General features: G+C 36.4%; 1 protein-coding gene across 3 annotated transcripts in view; it reads left to right on the forward strand.

Moving 5' to 3' along the window:
• The window catches only part of UNC13C (unc-13 homolog C), a 505,001-nt gene that overhangs the window by 196,119 nt on the left and 286,781 nt on the right, over positions 1-22,101 (forward strand). For all 3 annotated transcript variants that reach the window (XM_074327724.2, XM_074327725.2, XM_074327726.2), the window contains exons 5-7: positions 1,963-2,041; positions 4,180-4,251; positions 15,193-15,412. In XM_074327724.2, coding sequence (XP_074183825.2) covers positions 1,963-2,041; positions 4,180-4,251; positions 15,193-15,412 — 371 coding nt within the window. The remainder of the gene's footprint in view (positions 1-1,962; positions 2,042-4,179; positions 4,252-15,192; positions 15,413-22,101) is intronic.

Here is a 22,101-nt window from a genome sequence, read left to right on the forward strand (position 1 = left end):
CTCTGCAGTTTCTGGCAGTTCATAAGAGCTGCCAATAATGCTTTTCTGTGACCCCAGTTCTTGACCTTTATCATGTGACCGTAACAGTCCTTGGCCTTGACAATGTCAATTGGCATTATTCTGGGCAATAATGGAAACTATTAACTCCCTTCCCATAGAATCAGTGGTGGGTAGGATCTTAAATGTCATCTATCCCTGGGGCATGCACATGTATGCACATGTGCGCGTGCGCGCGCGCGCGCGCGCGCGCGCACACACACACACACACACACACACACTCACACACACATACACATACTGTCTTCCCTCCTATCTTTTATCTTTTCCCTGTCTTGTTTCTTTCCTCAGTCTCTGCCCCACAGTTATTCCTTCCCATATTCTATGATCGAAACTGAAGGTAACTTTTAGTTGGAATACATGACCTTAAGCATAATTCGTTCATCATTGACATCCTCACTTAATGTGCAATGGTTTCAATATTTCAAATTTATCACATTATAACCTCATTTTCAAACGTATAGGTTACAGATTATTGCCATTTTATCTTTATTAATATTTTTCTTTTATTACTATTTTACACGAGTTGTTTAGTGCATTTAATGAAATGTCCAAGATCACCAAGCTAATACATAGTACAACTAGAAGTATTGGAGTTAAGACCAGGGCTACTAAGAAAAATCCAGTGAAACCAAATTTTCCCTTTATTAAGCTAAGCGGCAAGAGCAAAGAGAGCATCTGTGTGTCAGTGAAAAACTGGACTATAAAATGTTATGGCAGCCTGTTCCAATGGCAGAGCTACTCAGCTAACACCCAGTTATAAATTGTGTTGTTTCTGGTGAAAAGGTTGACTCTAAGCTAGAGGTTAACAAAAGTTTTGTAGTGTAGGTGAGCAGAAAGAGAAGCTATCAGCTGTGATGTTAGCACCTTTGATTGTATAAAAAGACTAACTTTGATGCAATAAAGATCAAATTCAATATATTAAAATATTTTATAAACATAAATATTAATATATTTTAAATTACAAAAATTGCACATACTTATAAAAATATAGAACATTATCAAATTTATAACATAGTAAGAGTCTTCTCTTTTTCTCTCACCCAATTTTACTCCACAAAAGTAACCATGGTTATCAATTTGATGAATATCTTTCTAGATATTTTCTGTGCCTATATAAACACACACACATATATATGGGATCACACTAAACTTATGAACATGCACACTTATTTTCTTTCACTTATACTATGAGTATTTTTTTGTATGTACATATATACATTTACCTCATTACTGTAAGTACTGCATTCTTTCCATGTATAATATACTATAACTCATTTAATCAATATACTGTTGCTGAATGTTTAGGTTATCTAGCTTTTGTTGCTATTACAAAAAAATGTTGCTGTGAAGATCCTTGTACAACAAATTATTTTAATCTTGTGCTTTTATCCGTGGATAAATTCAGATACATGGAAATTCTAGTATTAGGGTAATCACTAATATTTTAAATGTGTCTATGGATCCTTAAGATGCCACTTTGGAGTTTAATCTGTGAAGATGCCATGCACACACAGAAAATGATATTTTTATAATAAAAGTAATTTCTTTACCATTGCAGGTAGACCCAACTTAAACCAAAATATTTGGTACAAAGTTCCATATACCTAACAATGTTGATTATCCTTTCTGCGACACTGACAGTTAAACAGGCCAAACCAGGCCATGTGTATTTTAAAGTTTCAGTGCGGGGAAGCATCTAAGAAGACAGGGATCACTATGTGTGGTAGCTGGAGTCTCTCCTCACTCTACCATCCTACAGTCTTGGATCCTTGCTGCTTTGTAAACCAGTTGAAAACCCTTGTCTCCATTCATCTTTTTCACAGCCTTTTCACAAGGAATAGTGGAATTTTTCTTCTAGGAAGTTAGTTACCTATTGAAATCATTCTTTTCTTCCTCTTTCAGGGCTGGGCGGGGACTTTATGGTATTGACAGTATGCCAGATCTCCGCAGGAAAAAAACTTTACCTATTGTACGAGACGTGGTAAGTCATTCCTGCTTATTTCTCTTTGATTGCATGCGTTAACTTTGTTTTCATTAGATGTCATGTTGTTCTTAAATACCTGGCCTGTAACTTCATAGACTAGAACATATAAGAAACCAGATTCTAGCAAGTGTTGTATTATTTCTTTAAAATCTATTAGATGGAGAAAATAACTCTAACCTTTTGACAGCTTTTGATATTAGTTGAAATTACAGCTGGAGTTAAAATGACCCTATAATTGACAAAAGGAAGTCACACAGCATGCCAAGTGAACTGCTACAACTGGGCTTTGATGTGTTCAGTGTAATGAATGACCACAAGTTTAATTTATAGTTTAAGGCTTGATTTTAACTTCTCCACCGTAACCCAGTAGACTTAAGCACTTTATAAAACAAGCAGATCATGTTAATCAACTTTTTATTCCATTATATTAAGATTAAATCTAACCAAAATAAGCTGTTCCACTATCAGAGAAAACCAGGGCTCCCAAGTCATTATTACCTTATTAGCCCTGAATATAACTCTGAAAAATTCAAACTTCCCTATAACAAAATATGCTGGGGAAGATCTAGAGATGCAAAGAATTAATAATGGTCTGTATTAGATTATAAAAACAAATAGCCCATCAGCATGAAAAATAATGTTTTCTATCATCCACAAGGTGTTCACATTTATCTGGAGGCACATTCTTAATAATTTATGACACGAAAGTATATTTCCCCCCCCCCCACAGAAACCACAATTTTTTGATGTCAGTAATTTTTAATTTTGCTATGAAAACCTTCATCTAGAAGCCATCACTTTAGTTTAAATTAGAAAAGATGAAATCTTGGCTGGAAAGATCTTATCCTGGAACACATGACATGTCTGTTCAATTAGCTCAGAGTCCTGCCGTTATAGTGTGGAATATTTTTTAAAAGCTTAGGTTTATTTAACATTGTTATACTCTTTTCTCACCTTTCTTATATCTATTTATACTTTGTTTTCTCTGACACTGGGAATCTTCAGGCCATGGTAAGTGATCTTCAATTTATTTAATTAATATCTGACAGCCTTTTCAAATGTACACTGTACTTATTTATTCATGGGATAAAAGAGGGCAAGATGGGGAAATAAAAAAATAGAGACATACAAGTGTAAGTTGGGTTCTCCAAGAATTTAACATCTAGTTCAATGATGAAAGACAGACCAACTTATGTAAACAGGTGCACATACAGACTAAAATAGGATAAAAACAAAACTTTAGGGACAATTGTCAGGATGGAAGTTCAACTTGGGTAAACCCTTGGAGATAAGCTATCTATAGGTTTGCACAGTAGGGAGGAGATGGGTGAGAGTGACTTCCTCACTTTGGATTGTACTAAACTTTATCTGGACACACGGCTTTGTAGCTACAATGAGATATATTTATGGGCAAATACATTATTCCACTATAATTTCCCTTTGCTCCTACTGGGAGAGCAGATTTAATATTCCTATATAGAACTTCTGATTTCCAAAGTTTTCTATAGCACTGTCAAGTTTATTATATTGCTATGTTTCAGGTGGGAGCAGTATAATGGTTCTGTTTTACAGGAGAAACTACAGGGACTTGGCTCATTTGAAATCACCTAAGTTATTAGCACTGAGTGAAAAAAACAAATCTGGGTATAATGATTCTCAATTGATAAAATGGGCCCTTGGAAGAAAACCTGCTGGCTAGATATGGAAGAAAATTCCAGGGAACTGTGAGCAACTCAAGAACCATCTAGTACCATTGTGATTCAGGGCCATTACACACATCAGCTCGCTCTGTACCGATGGTCATGTTTTATGGTGGAATGTGATCATGACCAACTTGGGGGGAAAAAAAAAATTTCTAGAAGCCCATTTAAGCCTGGAAACCATGGGCTGGTCACTCTGCCTTGTGGGACTTCAGTTTTGTCGTCTGTAAAATGTAGAGGTTGGGTTTGATGATCTAAGGGGCCTCTTTCGGGTTTAATGTTCTATGATTGCACATTCTGGATGAATTGGCCAACTATGAAAATGGCAGGTCCCTGTTGACGAAACATGAACAATAGTAGTCTGTGTGCTTACATTTTTACATCCAGCTGAGCAACTACCTCATGTACCAATAACCCATATTCTGTTTATTTTAGACGCTAGCTGCCCGGAAGTCTGGACTCTCCCTGGCTATGGTGATTAGGGCATCACTAGATAATGAGGAACTGGTAGGTACAGAGTCAATTACTAACTATCCATCCATTGCAGTCCAGTGGAAAACCATTCTATTTTAGCCCCTCATTTGCACTGTTCATTCCAGTATTCCAGGAATAAGTGGGAGCATGGGAGGAGGCTGACCCTACACAAGTTTCCTCTGGGCCTCAGCTTCCCTGTCATACAAGTATCCTCTGCTGCTCAAACATGCATGCACTTTCCCATCGTTAGAAAGGCTACTCCATCCTAACACTGTGTAGCTTTTTTTCTCCCCCTGAAAAAAAAATCCTGCTAAATTTTTAATAGTTCAAATTTTGCCTCCTTGATGAGGCTTTCCCAAACGTCCTTCTTCCCTTCTGGCTGAAATATTAGTTTCCTCCGCTGGGCTTTTCTAGCCTTTACTCACAACCTCCACAATGTACTATAGTTAAGAGTGAGGGCTGCTTCGGGTAAGTCACATCTGCACCACTAAATTATCTTTGTTGCATCTGGCAACTTATGTAACTTTCTCTAAACCCAGGTTCTCTCATCGGTGCATCGAGGTGACAAGACTGAGGACTAAGAGAGTGGATTCATGTTTAACACCCAGCAGAATCTAGGGTATAGGAAATGATAAGGATGAGCTGCTGGTTTTATTATTTTTGTTATAACAATTAATTTGATTATTTGGCATAAATCTTTCCTTTTTGACTGCTATCCCTGAGGGCAGTACTGTATTTTGTTTGTCATTCTGGTTAAATATTTTCATTTCTATTGTTTCGTACACCATCGTGAGGTAGAAGCTTTGTATTTTCTTGCTGAATGAAAACCAATTAGAAGATACAAGTAGGCTGCAAATATCTAGGTCAGGGATTCTTAAATTTGGCTCCTCAGCATTACCTAGGGGAACTTTAAAACAACCCATGTCTGGGTCTTACTCCCATTGATTCTGATTTAATTGGTGTCAGGTGTTAGCCTGAGTAGAAGAGGTTTTTTAAAACTCAGTCAGCTCTAATGTGCAGTGGATGTTGTGCCCTGTAGCTCCATCCCACGCAGACACTCTGTGGGGGCTTTTATTCAAAACAATTTATCTGTGCCCTTCTTTATGGAAATTAATATACTTTACCTCTCTCAAATTTAGTGGCTTTGTCATTCTTATAAAATAAAACTTTCACCAAAAATATTACCTGTTATAAATTTCTGTACACTTGACATTTAGACACTATTATTTACATTTATATTTCTCATTCTCTTCTTCTGGCCCTTGTCATCTTCCAATAGCCAACATTTCCTAGATCTTATCAACAAACTTTCTAGATCTCAACATGTATCAGCAAAACTATACATAGTCATTGGAATATCTGGGTGCTACAGCAAGTTAAAGCATTTCCTTTGTGCCACAGGATTAAAGAATATGGCTGCTTTCCCAGAGCTGTAAGATGCTGTGTAATATTTTGAACACAGTTTGGATTCAAGAGAAGGGAAACATTCTCTGGTGTATGAGAAAGCCCTGTATTGCTTGCTGAATCTTGAAGTATCTAGTCTTTTGCTTTCAAAGAAATAATCAAGTTCAAGAGTTTTTATTGATGTGCTCCTCCATTGTTCCTTTCTTATATTTTAAAATATGGCAATTGGTTTGAAGCACAAATACTCATTGCTATGAAAAGCTAAGAGAAGAGCAATAGAAGTTAGAGGAATGTTACTACATTTTCTGAGGCTCTGGCAGGGAGTGTACCCTCATTTTATGGTTAAATCAACTGTTAATCTACTTTTCATCAATTTAATGTCATTTCCCTTCTTTGATTTCAGAAGGCCTATGCAAAAGAGTTTTCTGTGTGGGTGGTGGGTAAATAAATAGTATCCATCAGCTCCCTCTCAAACTCATCAAGCCCATTTCCCTAGGGCCCATGTCTCAAAAAGTAAATGAAATATGACTTCTGTACAACAGGCATATTAAACGTCACTCTTGACAAGCTGTCACATTAACTGGTTACATGGGCAACTAACATAAATGTTGAAGTGAATCATTTCCACTTCTCTTTGCTGAAAGTCTTCCTATACATCCTCAATATGAAAGCATGAAATATTTGCCTTTATGTAAAGGAAAATGGCCCGGCTTTGTAGAAATATCAAATGTTAGTAATTCTATTGTAATTAAAGAGGTGCACGGTAGAAAGCTCAGTCATCTCTTCCGAAGCAGGAAAGGGCTCTAAAGTCTTATGCAAGATGACAGTGGGTCAGCAGTCCATTAGACTCTGTTGGCAGTAGGTGAAGCACACTGCCATGATGAGGTGCCCCCTCCATCACCAATCCTAGATCACCCATGAGGAGCTATTGGAGCTGATTGGGAATCTCAGTCTAATAAACCCCTAACGATTACAGTTTCTGAACATATCCATCTGGCTTAATAACAGAAGAAAGAATAAAAATCTAGTATCCAGATACCACAGCAGTAGCCTGCCTGGAACCACACTGCCCAGATTTATTCTTGCTCTCAGAGTGATAGTTTCCTAGGTATGAACCCAACAGTGGGGCAATCAAAGTAAATGAATTCGATAATTAAACAAATATTAATTGACTACTCTGTGTCAAGCAATGTCTCAGAATCTGGAAATAAGGCAATGAACAATTTGGCTAAAAAAGTCTCTGCAGTGGTGAGACTGGAAGATAGTGGGAGGGGAGCTGAGATACGATGTTTTGTACCCACTATTGCTACAGGGCATAATGGAAGCTTCTAGCAGGCAGCAGTATTTAAACTAAGACAGGCTCAGATGAGCGTTATGGGAAACTCAAGTCAAGGGAGGAATCCCATTCACCAAGCCTAAAAGGGATTCTAGAAAGCTGATTTTTCTAGCTGGCTTGATGACCATGTTTAGAAAGCTGGTCTAATGGCATGTTTCCAGGATTTGTCAATTCTCAGTAAGGGTTGGTTTGTCTAGGAGAGTGTGGGTCCTTCTTCCAATGATGGAATTCAGGCCCAATGAAAGGGAGTGAGGAAAACTAAGTGTGGGAGTAATCAGGAGATCAGACCTGGTCTGTATTCCCAGCAAGACACTAGAGCGATCACGTGGAAGGAGGAAGCAGGTCAGAACACCTGTCTGGTACCCAGGTTTGAATCCAGAAGTTGTAGGCCTATATATATCCAGTCCTCTGGACTCCTGCTCAGGGACAAAAATCTTTTCAAGCCACATGGACAAGTGTTGAAATTATATGATCCTGAATTAGAATCTCAGCGCCACCTCTTAGTACCTCCGAGAACTTGTTTCTTATCAATATCCTTTGATGCCCTGAGACTTGTTTACATCATTCTTAAAATGAAAGTAATAATACTTATCTCACAGTTTGTAAGAATTTAAAAAAAAAAAGCTATGTCTTACAGGCAGAGCAGGTGGCATTCAGAGAAGTGGGGCAGGTACTTGTGTTGAGGTATTCGGAGAGTACATGCTAATTTCACTGCCTCCCTCTCACTTTTGCAGCTAAGGGTCAGATTCCAGGGAGTGCTGACTTGGGAACCAGCAGTAACGATACCAAACTTAAAGATGATCTTGTTTACACGGTTTGCTATTGGTCCTGCTTCTGTCTTTCTCAAGATCACAGCCTTTGGCTTGAGATAAATGTTGGCCCAACCCCACCATTTACTAGCTCTGAGAACTTGAGCAAGTTATTGAAACACTCTTAGCCTTGATTTTTCTCAACATTTGCTAATTATATAAAATTTCTGCATCTATGTTCATAGATGGCTTATGGTTTACTGTGTGACAATTTTGTCATCAATAATCAAGTACTTTCATAAAATAAGTTGGGGAACTAAACTTCTTGTCATTTCTCTGGGATGGCTTGCATAAAATAAGTGTTGCTATACCTTGGACGACTGGTAAAATTTGCCACTAAAACTATCTTTCAATTTTTTGGAGGGTAATTATTTGACGACTGAATCAATTTATTTAATATAATAGTTGTATCCATGTTCTTTAAACATTTACTCTAGAGTCAGTTTTGATCATCTATATGTTTCCAGAAAGTTTTCCTTTTTTCTAAATTTTCAAATTTAATATCAAATTTTTTATATAATTATGTATAAAACTTGTGCTGCTATCTTTTTATCATTTATCATTTACTTGTATTTTTTTCACTCTTGTAAAATCAGAACTGCAAGCAATATCTCTGGCATTTGTTTTATTGACTCCATAGTATTTCTTTGTTTTTTATTTTATTTATTTATTTATTTCTGCTTTGTCTTATTTAGATTCATCCTCTATTCTCTTGGTATTTATCCTGATGCTGCTTTTATAATTTATTGAGTTGAATGTATAGTTCCTTATTTTTTATTGTTGTTATTAACTATTGCATGCAGACAAGATAATATTTACAATATAAGTGAAGGGAATAAATAATAATGTATACACCTAGTAGCCATGACTCAGTGTTAGAAAGAGAATATGTCCATTCCTTGTGTATTCTTTCATTTTATTCCTTTTTCAACCTTCAAAGGTTTTCTGTCTCTTTTCTACCACAATTGTCTATTTTAACATAATTTTCTTTTTTCTTTTAACATATGCATTTAAAACGATTCATTTTCCTCTTAATACATTTTAGCTGCATCATACAAGTTTTATAAACAGTGTTTTCATTGTTGAGATATAATTATTTCATAAATGATCCATTGATTAATATTTTGACTTATTAGTTATTTAGAAAGTGTTCTCTTTAATCTCCAAAGATAAGTCACACAGGCTTAATTTTTGTTACTGTATTGTGTTCAGAGGACATGGATAATATATTTAGTCTTTGTACTTAATTGAGAATTGTTTTATGGCTTAATCAATTTTGTAGGTATCCCATATGAGCTTTTTCTGTTGGATATATTAGTTTGGGGACTTCTATATTCCTGATAAATTGTTTCTTTCAACTTTTACTAATAATCCTCTCTTAAATGTTTTTTTCTTAAAATGTATTCTATGTGATATTAATACAGCTACACTAGATTGATAAGTCAAATTTCCTTGATACTTTTTCTAGCCCTTTCTTTAAATCTTAATGTGTTTTATGTATAGCTCACAAAGGTTAATTTTAAAATTCAATATGAGAATTTATCTTTTTATAGATTAATTCAATAAACATACTTCTCAAATTTGGGGGTTAATAATTCTGTTCTGGGGGGGACAAAACATACAGCTCTGAAAATGCTTAGGCTCTCGTTACTACCCTCAAGGCCCACATTAGAAAGAAAGCAAGTCTAAATGTTACGTCTGAAAATGATCTGAAAACTCCAAATTCCCAGCCCAAGGAGTTTAAAAGGATCCCAAATACATCTCTTGGGTTCCCACGGAATCAACATTTGTAATTCTGGCATTATGTTTTTCTTTCTTTCTTTCTTTCTTTCTTTCTTTCTTTCTTTCTTTCTTTCTTTCTTTCTTTCTTTCTTTCTTTCTTCCTTCCTTCCTTCCTTCCTTCCTTCCTTCCTTCCTTCCTTCCTTCCTTCCTTCCTTCCTTCCTTCCTTCCTTCCTTCCTTCCTTCCTTCCTTCCTTCCTTCCTTCCTTCCTTCCTTCTTTCTTTCTTCCTCCCTTCCTTTTTCAGGTACCTGGGGAATTTCTTTTCAGCTCTTTTACATATTAAAATATTTTTCCAACACTTCTCTAGTGGGCTATATTAACTTAGTCTGCCATCTTGCCAGGTCAGTTTTTCAATATGTGCACTGAATATAGTGATATTTCTAGAGCATTGTTGGGGAAATCAAATAAGATAACAAAGAGAAAGCACTTCAACCATTTTTGACACATAAGTATGTAGTAAATATTACTTACTATCTTCATTATTAACTCCTTTCACCCCACAGTTGTCCATAGCTCCATGATTACTTTGTTTGGAACAGCAGAATGTGATCTCTCACCCTCTTCCCTTTCTTTTTACAGTATACTAAGCCTCCTTCCAGCTCTTTCAGGGCTTCTGTCAGGAGATTTTTAAGAACTCTGTCTTTCTCCAAAGCAATACAAATTACTTTCCACATTAAAATGACTAAAGTTTTCCCCAGTGGAGAAATTCACATTATTTTTTGGCCTCATATTTAATAAATTACTCATCTCATACCACACCCATTATTAATGTGACATTATTAATTGTCATATATATACATTCTCATTGAAAGTTTGAATTCGGGAAAAATGGATACTTACAGTACATGACAAAACTATCCTAATTTGTTTTCAGATCAGGTTTTGTCATACTAGAGAGCATTTGGACTCACCCCACAATTTACTTACATCAATGATAGTTAGTATCTGTCATAAAACAATACAAGTGAAAAAACAAATTACTGATCATCTTCTGTGGATAGGCATATAACTTATTTTCTGCATTTTCTGTTACAGAAAAACGATTTAACTGAGTAAATTAGTCCTGAAATGATGTCTGTTTCTATACTCAGGAACTTATCCTACCATTATTCTGTCTTCATGTTTATAACAAATTTCAAAGGTCACATTGTACCTAATCTTTGCTCTGGAAATATTTCTGATGACTTTGTCCAGAAATAGCAAAATGATACAGGACAGCAAATAGATTTAATTTCTGAAAAGCTCACATCAAGTACACACACACAAAAAAAAATGCTTCAAAATAAGAAACATACTTTTTCTTGGAATTACCCAAATGTGATTTTTTTTTTTTTTTCGAGTATGGGAAAGGCATGGGTTTCATAATTCCATGAGGGAAACCCACAGGCTGAAGAGGAAAACAGAAGTTAATTTGTAGTGGTTAACATAGTAGGGGAAAAGAGAAATGATATATGGCAAATAGAGGCAGACGAGCTTTGTTCCTGTTCTAAGTACTAACAGTTGGTAGATTGGAATACTGGTAGTCTAAAAACACTAGTCATTGCTCTTGGCAGGAAGCCTGATTGTTTTATTTCTCAGACTCATTTTAATTTCCTCATCTAGGAGAGGCAATTCACTTCCTTCCAGTGTCCTAATTGTTCAAATATGATGTAGTAGGTCAAGTCACCTTAAATTCCAGTTTCTTGGAATAGTTTTTAACAAAATATTTGTGTAGACTATGAGCATCCTTCCCTTGTAGTCTATAGGTTGTACTTGGTTACAAAGGCTTACAATCAAAACTTTCCTTACCTCTTTTCTACAGATTAAAACAGTATCTACACATAATAAAAAATGCCTCCTTTTTTATTTCAGTAATGCAAAATCACTTCAGTAAAACCAAAAAAATCTTTATTGGTTCTTTCCTAATTGCAAAATTCTCCCATTCTGTCTATTAAAAAAAAAAAAAATACTGGGAGAATATACATCAGACCATTCCTAACTGAAAAATTAAATTGAAAACTTTTTATTTCTTAAATTTTGGTGATTTTTGTATTTTAGAATTATGTTTACAATAAGCATGCATTTTATTACAATCAGAAAATACTTACATTTTAGAAAATGATACATGTTTGTTGTAGAAGATTTTAAAAGTTTAGAAACATTTAAAATAGATTAGCAGCAAGTCTCCCAAATTGCTGGTTCCTCTCTGTGCTTGGGTCCTAGTTGCAGTAATTACAGCCCCACTTGTTTTGGGGACCACCCTCTCCATATGTTCGGTTCCTGCTTTACCTAGGCCAGAGACCCTCTCTTGGTAACTACCCAGTCCCATCCTTTCACTTCAGCTAGGATCCTGTTAGAAGTTGTACCTCCTTAGATCTCTGCCGTCTCTAAACACTACGTTAAAAACAACAACAATAACAACAAACAATGTTTCCTTCCCTTTAATGCAACTCCTAATGGTGAGTTACAGACTTCCATTTCCCAGGTCCATGGCTAATTTTAGTGTTTCCCCTTCTTTTCTTCTGTCTTTCAATCAGTGCCTCTTATCTTTTATGCCTTATTCCACAAAAATCTCACTCTCTGCCCTTCTTATAATCTTGTTTGATTTGGTCTTATTTTGCTGCATCTTCTTTCCCCCCGAGATGCAGTATTCCCCAAGATGTAAGAATCCCCTATTATGAGACGTAGTTTTACATGTTTCCCTTGGCTATTCATTTAATGAGTTTCTAAACTGACCATCATTCTATCTTATGCTTTTCAGGAGTAAGACATTTTTTGTATTAATTTTATTTTTTAAATTAAATTTTGTATTAATTTATTTTTAAATTAAATTTTGTGTTAATTTTATTTTTTAAATTAAAGTTTATTAGGGTGACAATTATTAGTAAAGTTACACAGATTTCAGGTGTACAGTTCTATAATACATCATCTATATGCCATTTATTTTAAAGTAATTTTCAACATGCTTGTATCACAAAAATCAGGAATGAAAAAGACTCATTATCAATTCCTTGAGACTGTGGATATATACCCTGTAGTAAATTATCCAATATTTTCCTCCAGCTATTATAGCTTTTATGTATTGGCTTGTTTTAATGCCTCATTCAATTGAGTTTCAACATGCTATCTAGTAAATTTTTCATGTTTCTTATTTTTTGAAATTAGCGTCACTCTTTCTTTTCATGAAATGGATCATGGCTCCTTAACCAAATCAAACCAAACATTTCAAGAAATCTTCTCAGCTATCTTTTCAGAACTCTTTTATTTGTTTTCTTCCAGCATGTTTAATTTTTTTACCAAGTGTTTCTTATATTTATTACTCCTACTGTAGCCTACAGATTTAGAGGACTAACATATATGTCACTTGAATTCAATAAAAAGACAATGAACGTAAGGTATTAGAAAAATGTATTAATTATTTACTTACTCTTAAAATATGAATTTGTGTTCAAAAAATAACTCCTTGCTCAAATCTGCTTCTACGTTCATATGTATTTCTTACTTTTTTCTGTATTTTTTCTCTTCTACTCCCTCCCACTCTTCTATTAAGTTAGAATTATTAATTTTCCCCTATTACGACAAACAAAAAAATCACCGAATAAACCAACAATACTATATTACACACACACACACACACACACACACACACACACACACACCCTTAGTCCCTCAGCTCAGCGAGAACAGGAAGCTATGGACAGCTCCTGGAAGATCTGTTATGCCAAGAATCATTCAATTCATTTTAATGGTACTGAAGATGCCCACTTTGCTAGGCAGTAAAGGGGAAGCAAAGATAAATAATACATGCTCCTAATTCTAACAGAACTCTTAACAGTTCTTTGCAAGATATATTCATTATGAAACAAACCCAAGAGATTTACTTGGCATAAGCTGTCTTTGGAAAATGATGACTCTAGTTGTTCTCTGTATAAACCCTAACGTGGGGTCTCCCACTTGAGTTACTGCCATATTTGACGAGACCGCTGCTCTGTAGATTCACTTGAAGAGCTTTGGCCGGACCCTCCTCATGGACTAGCAAGGCTGGATCCTGTTGTTCAAAGTACTTAAGAAGTATTTTTAGTAAAGTTTAACTCCCTAGCTAGGAATCTCCCTGTACCATTACCACACATATTCTGGGAAAACATACAATGAAGAAAGTGTAATAATACAGGGAAGTAAGTTGTTACCATACTGTGGAATTAAAAATAATGGAAAGTTGGCCATTTCAATGCTGTAGGAAGATATTCTGAAATGAGTTTTAAGGATGATTAACGCAAAATATAAATGCTTCCCTTCTCACATTGCTTATCAGCTAGTCTCTTACAGGAGTTATATAAATATGTTTCATATGCATCAGGCAGTTGTGTGAAATTATCTGTAAATGTAACTTCAGAGAGTTCTAGTGTTCTCTCAGGAAGTCGCAAAGCATGGTGGGGTATGAGAACCCTAGAGGCCTCTTCTAAACAAGTCTCTATTTCTACTGGCCTACAGTTGTTGATTGAAAAGTCCATTATCAATATCAATTATTAGCATTTATTTAGTATTTTGAAGTCTATGAAAGATGTTTGCCATCATACAATTTGATTGTCAAATAATACCTTAGATAGGCAGGACAGAAGAGGAAAATGAAACTTAGAGACCTTAAACCTCTCTGTAGATTACAAGACTCTTAAGTGACAGAACATTCATTTCTTTCATGAGAAAAGTGTGTTGTACCTCTACTATGTGCCAGGGACAGTGATAGGCAATGTTTAGGCACTAAGGAGAGACATATGGAAGACAGTCCCTGACTAAGGAAACCCATTTTAAATATTATTTGATCAGGCCTATCCTAGGGAACTCAGATATCCTAGCTACTTGTTCAGTGGATTGGTTTGCCATTAGAAAATCTTTCCTCATGCTATAAAAATTATCTCCCTTTAAAATATAAATCACCATGGGAGAGTGCCACATTTAACCTTATTGGTTACAGTTGCTGTCTTGTGAATTAGTTGCTATGATCCTTCCTAAGTGACAGGCAATGAAACCAGTTCCCTGCAGAAAGAATTATAGAGGAAGCATAGTTTGGGGCTTGGGGAGATGTGAAGTGCCAGAGAGGGTACAGAGTCGGGAGAGAGACCTTGGTAGCATATAAAACATGGGAGAGGATGTTTCTAGACACGTAGGGTCAGCATTGAGAATACTTTTCATCTATTTTACGATTTTACCAAGCACCGACTTAGACCAAAGATAGTAATATAAATTCATTTTTTTTTTAAGTTAATGTTTCCTGAGCACCTATCTCCAGCCAGAGACTAGCTTAGGCTCTGAGGATTGATGCAGCTTTGAGGAAGATGTTTATCATCCCCGTCCTCATGGATTTTACAGTAAGTCAGGGACATAGACATTGTCAAGTAATTAGAGCTCTATATTGCAATGAAAGAAGTTTGCACAATAGTGCAGCCCAGTCCAATATGGAAGATTAGGGAGTTCTTTGTGTTCTAATAATTGAATTGGGCCCCAGAACACTGCGAGAAGAATAAGTGAGTAGAGTTACTGTGCTTACTGGCATCACTTAAATCAGTAATCACAGGACTCACCCAAAATAGCATTTTCAAGGGAAAGTGATAAAATGGCTTGTCCATCACTTCTGGCTTGTTTGGTAATTTCTCTCTCCTTCACAGAAAATGCATGTCTTCAAGAAGACCTTGCAGGCATTAATCTACCCTATGTCTTCCACCACCCCACACAATTTTGAGGTCTGGACAGCTACGGCACCCACCTACTGCTATGAGTGTGAAGGGCTCCTGTGGGGCATTGCCCGGCAAGGCATGAAGTGTTTGGAGTGCGGAGTGAAGTGCCACGAGAAGTGTCAGGACCTCCTCAGCGCTGACTGTTTGCAGAGTGAGTACTTGATTAGGCTGAGCAAGGGGGTAGACAGAGCCTGCCTTATCCTGTATGATTTGAGAGTAGTTCTCTAGAGCTGGTTTTCAAGACATGCTACTTCTCCCCGCCTATCACTTATACAAAGGAATGCATACTGCCCACCCAGCCAGTCATATAGTGGGTTATGCCTCCCTGTGGTGTTGAGCTCAGCACTATTGGGCTCCTCAGAGTGAGTACTTGGAAGGCAGATGCACTCACATCAAGTAGAAAACGTTCAAGTGACTTCCAGTCTATTTTTTCACTTTCATCTCATAATAGCCCGATATGGTAAGTGGGAATACCTAAAGTCGTGTTCCTCAACAGGGGCAATGTAAGGCACACCCCTGCGCTTACAGCATCTTGAATTCCTCCCAAGTCTAGTTGGTGCCTGCCTGAAGGAGCCATGTTTGTCTACAGCCCCACACAGGCCTTGGAATTAGGAAGTCTTGTGTTTGAAGGTTAAAGACAAATCTAAGTTACCAGATATGTGACTGTGGGCAAGCATTGTAACTTCTCAGGGTTTTATTTTCCTCCACCAAACGAACAAGAATATTAAGATTACCCCAGAGGGTTATTGGGAATACTAAATGAAATAGTCTCTGCTAAGAGTCTGGCACAAGTAGATGTTCAATGAATATCAGTGGCCTCTCCATCCCTACACACGTCTGAATAGGTACATGTCACATCAACCTGTATGACAAGTTATCTTAAATTTTCTGTTCCCCCAAAAAATTCTTTCTCTAAACAAACCAACTTTAAAATATATTGTTTTGTATTTATATAATGCCTTCTTCAAGAACCTTACATGCTTTACAGGCATTTCTAATTAATCCCCACAATGACTAGTATGTTATGAAAATGAGGTCTTTTTACCACCATCAAGGAAAGAAAAAACCCTATACTAATGGTTAGCAGCAACAAGACCTGTATATTACATATTTCTCTTTTTTTTTCCCTTTTCATGAAGTCGCACGATTCTGTCTTTAAAAATTCTTTGTACTGATATTTTATATTAGATACAGAAATGCCAAAACATCACACTCTATAATACATATTACGGACTTCTCACTGCTTCATTTATTTGGTCGTGTCTGCTAACCTTAAATAACTAAGAAAGCATTGCCCAAGAAATATATTTAAACATGAATTTTTATTTGCAAATAATGTGTTTTTTTTTCACATTTAAAGATTGCCCCCTCTGTTTATTGTTTATATGAATGCCATCAGTGTAAGATGCCTGGGTTCCCCGAAATCAAGGAGGGACAGAGGAAAATGTCAAAATAAAGATTAAATCAGAAATATTGTCACAACTGGCTTTTGTAGTAATAGTCATGCACATTCTATAGTCTCTCCCTGATTAGTTTTCTCCCTACACAGTCAGATCACATTGAGGCTGTTAATGGTAATAAATGCATCGTTAAAGAAAAAGTAGTATTTCTTTAAAAAATAAAAAAGTATACATTTAGGAATATCTGCTGAAAAGTAAGGGGGCTTAACTCAATATTACTCAGTCAGCTTACTTGCAAAATCTCTTAATCCTTCTAAAATTCAGTTCACTTAATTTAAAAATGAATTGTAAAATAGACATCTTAAAAAATAAACATATTAGGTCAGTGATGTTTGAGAAAACACTTAGGAAAAATATTGCCATCTAGAAACAAATGGCTCAAATCCCTTAAAAAAAAAAAGATGCACAATATACCTAAGAAATAAGTTCATTCTTCTTTCAGTCTTAGAGAAGGGAGATGCCACCCATTCATTAATCTTTAGGAACATTTTTGTAATATATTTCTATTTCTTAAGACACCATGGATTACTGGATATTGGTCAATAAATTAGGCAAAATTTTCATTGAGGTTATTTATTAAAATGCACATATAAATTGGAAGAATAAAAAATATTGCAGAAAAATGAGGATGGATATATATATACCCTAGGATGTGGATATTTTCTTTAATAACACCTCCTTACTTCTTCACTAAAACCCATACATACTCTCTTGCACTGAACAGAAAGGTTTTACAAGGATATGAATTCAACTTCACCATTTTCTACAATAACTATCAGTACAATTTGAAATCGTCCCTACAGAATCGGTGACATTTCCTTAAGAAATTGCTCTTATTCTTTGCTTTAAGCCAGAAATTTGCAATAACACCTTGTGTGAGATATTTCCATGTATGCCAACATTGAAAGCAAAGGAAAGAGTGAAAAAAATAAGAGAAATCTGAGTTTGAAGGTACAGCTAATGCAGCCCCCTATAGACCTAAAAAGTTTCTCTGTTTTTTCTCAAAGTGGTCATTCAATCTCTGTTTGAACACCAACTCCAGGGGAAATTTAGACAGCTGAATTTATCACTGGAAAATTCTAGCTTATAAATTAAAATTTGAACCAAGTCCTGCCCCCTGTAACTTTTGTTTTTTAAGTCAAATTTTGCCTTTAAAAAAATATTTACTAAATTGGCTTCTATTGCATATGACAGTGTTTCAAATACTTGAAATAATAGTTTTCTTCAGGTTTCTAGGACACTTATTATTTTGGTAATCCTTTTCTGCAATTCACATTCTCTCTCTCTCTCTCTCTCTCTCTCTCTCTCTCAAAACAAAACAAACAAACAAAAGACTCTACTCATGGCCTGACCAATGAGGCAGGAAAAGAGAGTATTTAAAGTTACTTCAAATTGATTAGAATTCGGTATCTCATTCCCATCAAGTCTTGGATCTGTGACTTAAATACTTCAGTCAGGTGGAATTAAACCAAGTGATTGTAAAATCCCATTCACTGCTTTGGTACTTCTTTGAAGGTTCAGAGACCCATGGACACATCAAATAAGTTCCCCCAGACAGTCTCATCTCAGCTCCTCTTTATCGGATTTTACTTGGTGGTGGTTCCTACACCTTACTCTTCCCGGCCCAAGGCTGACAGCTATGCAGAGTGATGAGTAGGAACAGAGGAGACCAAAGGAGAAAAAAAGATCAATCCTTAAGAAAAGAGAACTGACTTCCCCTCTCAATTCCAGGCCAGTGGCAGTAGCAGATTCTGCCTGCTTTTCTTTAACTCATTTGTGTCCTATCTAAAAAGGTCTCTTTTCCTTCCTTCCTTCCTTCCTTCCTTCCTTCCTTCCTTCCTTCCTTCCCTCCTTCCTTCCTTCCTTCCTCCTTTGAAAAAGCATTTGATGGTGGAAGAATTGTAGCTAATGAAAGAGAAGTTTGTGACCCTGAACGATGTTAATAAGGAACTTGTTGTGACTATTATATGGTAACACTTTTAAACTAGGGTAAAAAAGCAAAAAAAGTATATGTTGGCTGGAATGAGGATGTGTGCAGAGTGAGACATGTAGAAGAGAGATCATATGTAAATATTTTTCTTTATTATCTTTTCAAAGTAGAAAAGAGACAACTTCAAAATTGGAAAAATATGCAAATACCATGATACCCCACCCAGCGGGCCTGTACTTCCTATGCCTTTCCAAAAAAGGAATCCTAGTCCCACTGAATAAATATGCTGTCTAATTTTAATTCCTAACTGGAAATTTCAAATGCTTGCATTAGGACAGTAAATATTTCACTGAAAGTTCAGGAAAGCAGCATCTTGTGAGGTGTGTTCTCTTGTTCTGTGTGCTCCCCACTGACTTTTGTGTCCTGACTTTTAGCCATTGCAAATTTATAATGTTAGAAAATCTGGCTGCTGCACTCCTGTCTGCAAACTAGATATTGATTCTCTTTCTTGGTCTTTGTTACTACATTTGCAACCACGATATCTTAACAAAGTCAGTAATTTGTATGTATTGAGCAGCTTCTGTGGGTGAGAGCTGTATTCTGGGCTTTTAGAGCTCAAGAGAGAGTAATTGCTATTGTCCCTCACCTCAAACATATTTCCTAAAACTTAGATGAATAGAGGTGCACACATATCGGGGAAACTTTTGACTTTCTACTCTTTCAACAGCAATTACACAAAATATGCTTATGTAATGAATACTCGCGTAGCTTAGAAGCAGGATTTTGTGTTTCCACTGCTGTAGAGTGGAGACCATAGTCTTTATTTCCCCGGAACTTGGCACACCTTTCAGCACAGTGAGCTACTTAATAAATGTTGATTAAGCCACCTATGAGGGCATGAGAACTACATTAGAAATAGCATGGAATTGTTTCAAGATCATTCTTTCAGATAACCACAGATTTTTAGAGGGTTCTCCGAGAGGTGCTAGTGTAGGCTGCTGTTAGGGAACGAAACGAAAGGAGCGAGTACGCCTTACGTCATGCCATTGAAGTATTCAACATAACGTAAGCAATGGATAATGGATATCTATATCTATATCTATATCTATATCTATATCTATATCTATATCTATATCTATATCTATATATCATAGTCCTGAGATACTTGAGAAAGATCTAGTGTCTCATCCTGCCATTGCTGGAATTTTTTAAAACCTCTCTAGGCATCATTTTCCACAAGTGTGAAAAGAGTTAATAATATTTGTCAATGCCACCCAGTGAAGGACCGTCAGGAACACACCTGTAGCAATTATCTATTGCTGCAAGGGAGAGCATACAAGAGTGAACCACAGGGCATCTCAGTGAGGTATTAGAAAACAGAAGTTTGAGCTAAATCAGGTGTTGTCTGGAAGTGAGAACACCTCTGTGATTCTGCACGTTAACAAATCTTACCTACAAGGAGGGCAGATTAGAGTAAAGCTAGTAACAGGTGACTCAGTAAAGAAACAGTGGTCACTTAGGAGAGGGGATGTTTGGTACGCGTATATGGTGGTTTGCACAGTGACCCTGCTTTCGTCTCTGTTTCGACAAAATTATGAAGTCGCCTTGTTTGTCTCACTTCAGTAGTCATAGAGGGACCATGTGTGAGGTCGGTGTCCTGTGACCCTGCTCATGTCACACAGGAGAACAAGATGGCCTCACTGTGAGCCTCAGGCCAGCCTTCAATGACACTGTGAACTAGTTGTATCAACCAAGTTCCTGGACGTCAGAGGCTATCTAAGAAAAGAGAAATAAAAATAAATCTAGTGTTTAAATTTTAGGGGTCTTTTTTTGTTGTTTATTTTTTGAAGAAGGTGTGAGAAATCTATGTAACTAAAAGTGAGAAGAACAAAAAGGTCTTTCCTCCTTCCATCTCTCCCTTGCTTTTTCTTTTTACTTACATAGTAATAATATTTTGAAAATTGTGTACTTTTTCTCAATTTGTTTCCCTAATTGAGACAGATATTACAGTTTTGGGCCCTGAAATGATCAGGAAATCTCAAGAAAGGGAGCATCCAGAGAGCACTCCTGAGATGTAGTAGCTTTAACATAGAATTGTGAGCTGTAGTCCTCATTTTGTCTTCTTTTAATATGTGTTTCTAAAGTTATTCTAAAAGTTTACATTTACAAATAATGGGATAATTGAATACGGTAGGGTGGTATAAGTGTGGGGGGGTGGTTTTTGTTTGTTTTTGGAACCAGGCTCACTGACAGTGGAGTCACTTTAGAGGAGGTGACAGTTTCTTGAAAGAGGGCTACTTGCCCACCTTCCCCTGATGTCCACGGACCACCTCCAGGGGTGGGAAATGATGCTATGCTCCTCTAATTATCTTTCTGTTAAATGTCAGTCCTTTGTTGGTAGTGAGAAATGTGGTGTGTGGCTTTGATTTTATAAGAAAAAAGATGGTGGCTGACTTGAAAACTGGGGGAGTCGCAGGTCTGTTCCTTGAAAAAACTTAGGGCATGTTAAAAGAAGACGGTTAATATTATCTTGGATGTAAAACAACTAAAGGGGAAAGGATAGGAAATGCCAACAATGTGGTTTCATGGGAAAGGGAAGAGGCACGGGAAGCAGGCCCACCTAAATGATTTTACTAGGAAAGAAACACTATCAAGTTTTTCATGTTAGATAGAGACTCCTTGAGAGGGAAATGCCTCAGAATCAGAGCCTCTTCCTGCTTTCTGTGCATATTAACCACCTACTTACCTCCTCTGGGTTCATGAGCCTCAAATGCAGGTGAGGATTTATAAATGCAAAACAATAATTATATTTCTTTATTAATATTATTAGTAATAAGTAGGATTTACAATATCAATAACATTTAATATTATCATAAATATTTTTTCTTCTAGTTTCTTGGAACTCTATTTTTTCTCTTCAAGCACGTCATTGGCTCCCAATTATCCAATAGTCATAGAGCACTTAGCACATGGCAGATCTTGGGTGGGGCACTGTCCACGATAGAGTTTTCAAGGAACTGCTTCCCAGGTCATTTAATCATGAAATTCGCTTTGTTTGTTTGTTTTTAATTTTTATTGGAGAATATAGGGGAACAGTGTGGTTTTCCAGGACCCATCAGCTCCACGTCAAGTAGTTGTCATCAACCTAGTTGTGGAGGGTGTAGCTCACTGGCCCAAGTGGGAATCGAACCGGCGACATTGGTGTTATGAGCTCTGTGCTCTAACCAACTGAGCCAACCAGCCTCCCCGAAGCTTGTTTTAAAATCCTTAAATTTCTTGTTAATGTGAAATTCTTTAATAAATGCTTGTATCATCAACCCTTTTGACACTCTGAAATTCCTATGCTTATTCAATTATTAATTTTGAAACTGTATTCATGATCTCCTTACATCTCATTTACTTACTCCTTACCATGACCCTGCTAAGGAAGGCATTATTGTTTTTTTCCTT

Source organism: Rhinolophus sinicus, chromosome 3 (genome assembly GCF_057876585.1).
Source record: "Rhinolophus sinicus isolate RSI-liver-muscle chromosome 3, RSI-T2T, whole genome shotgun sequence".
Lineage (NCBI taxonomy): Eukaryota > Metazoa > Chordata > Mammalia > Chiroptera > Rhinolophidae > Rhinolophus > Rhinolophus sinicus.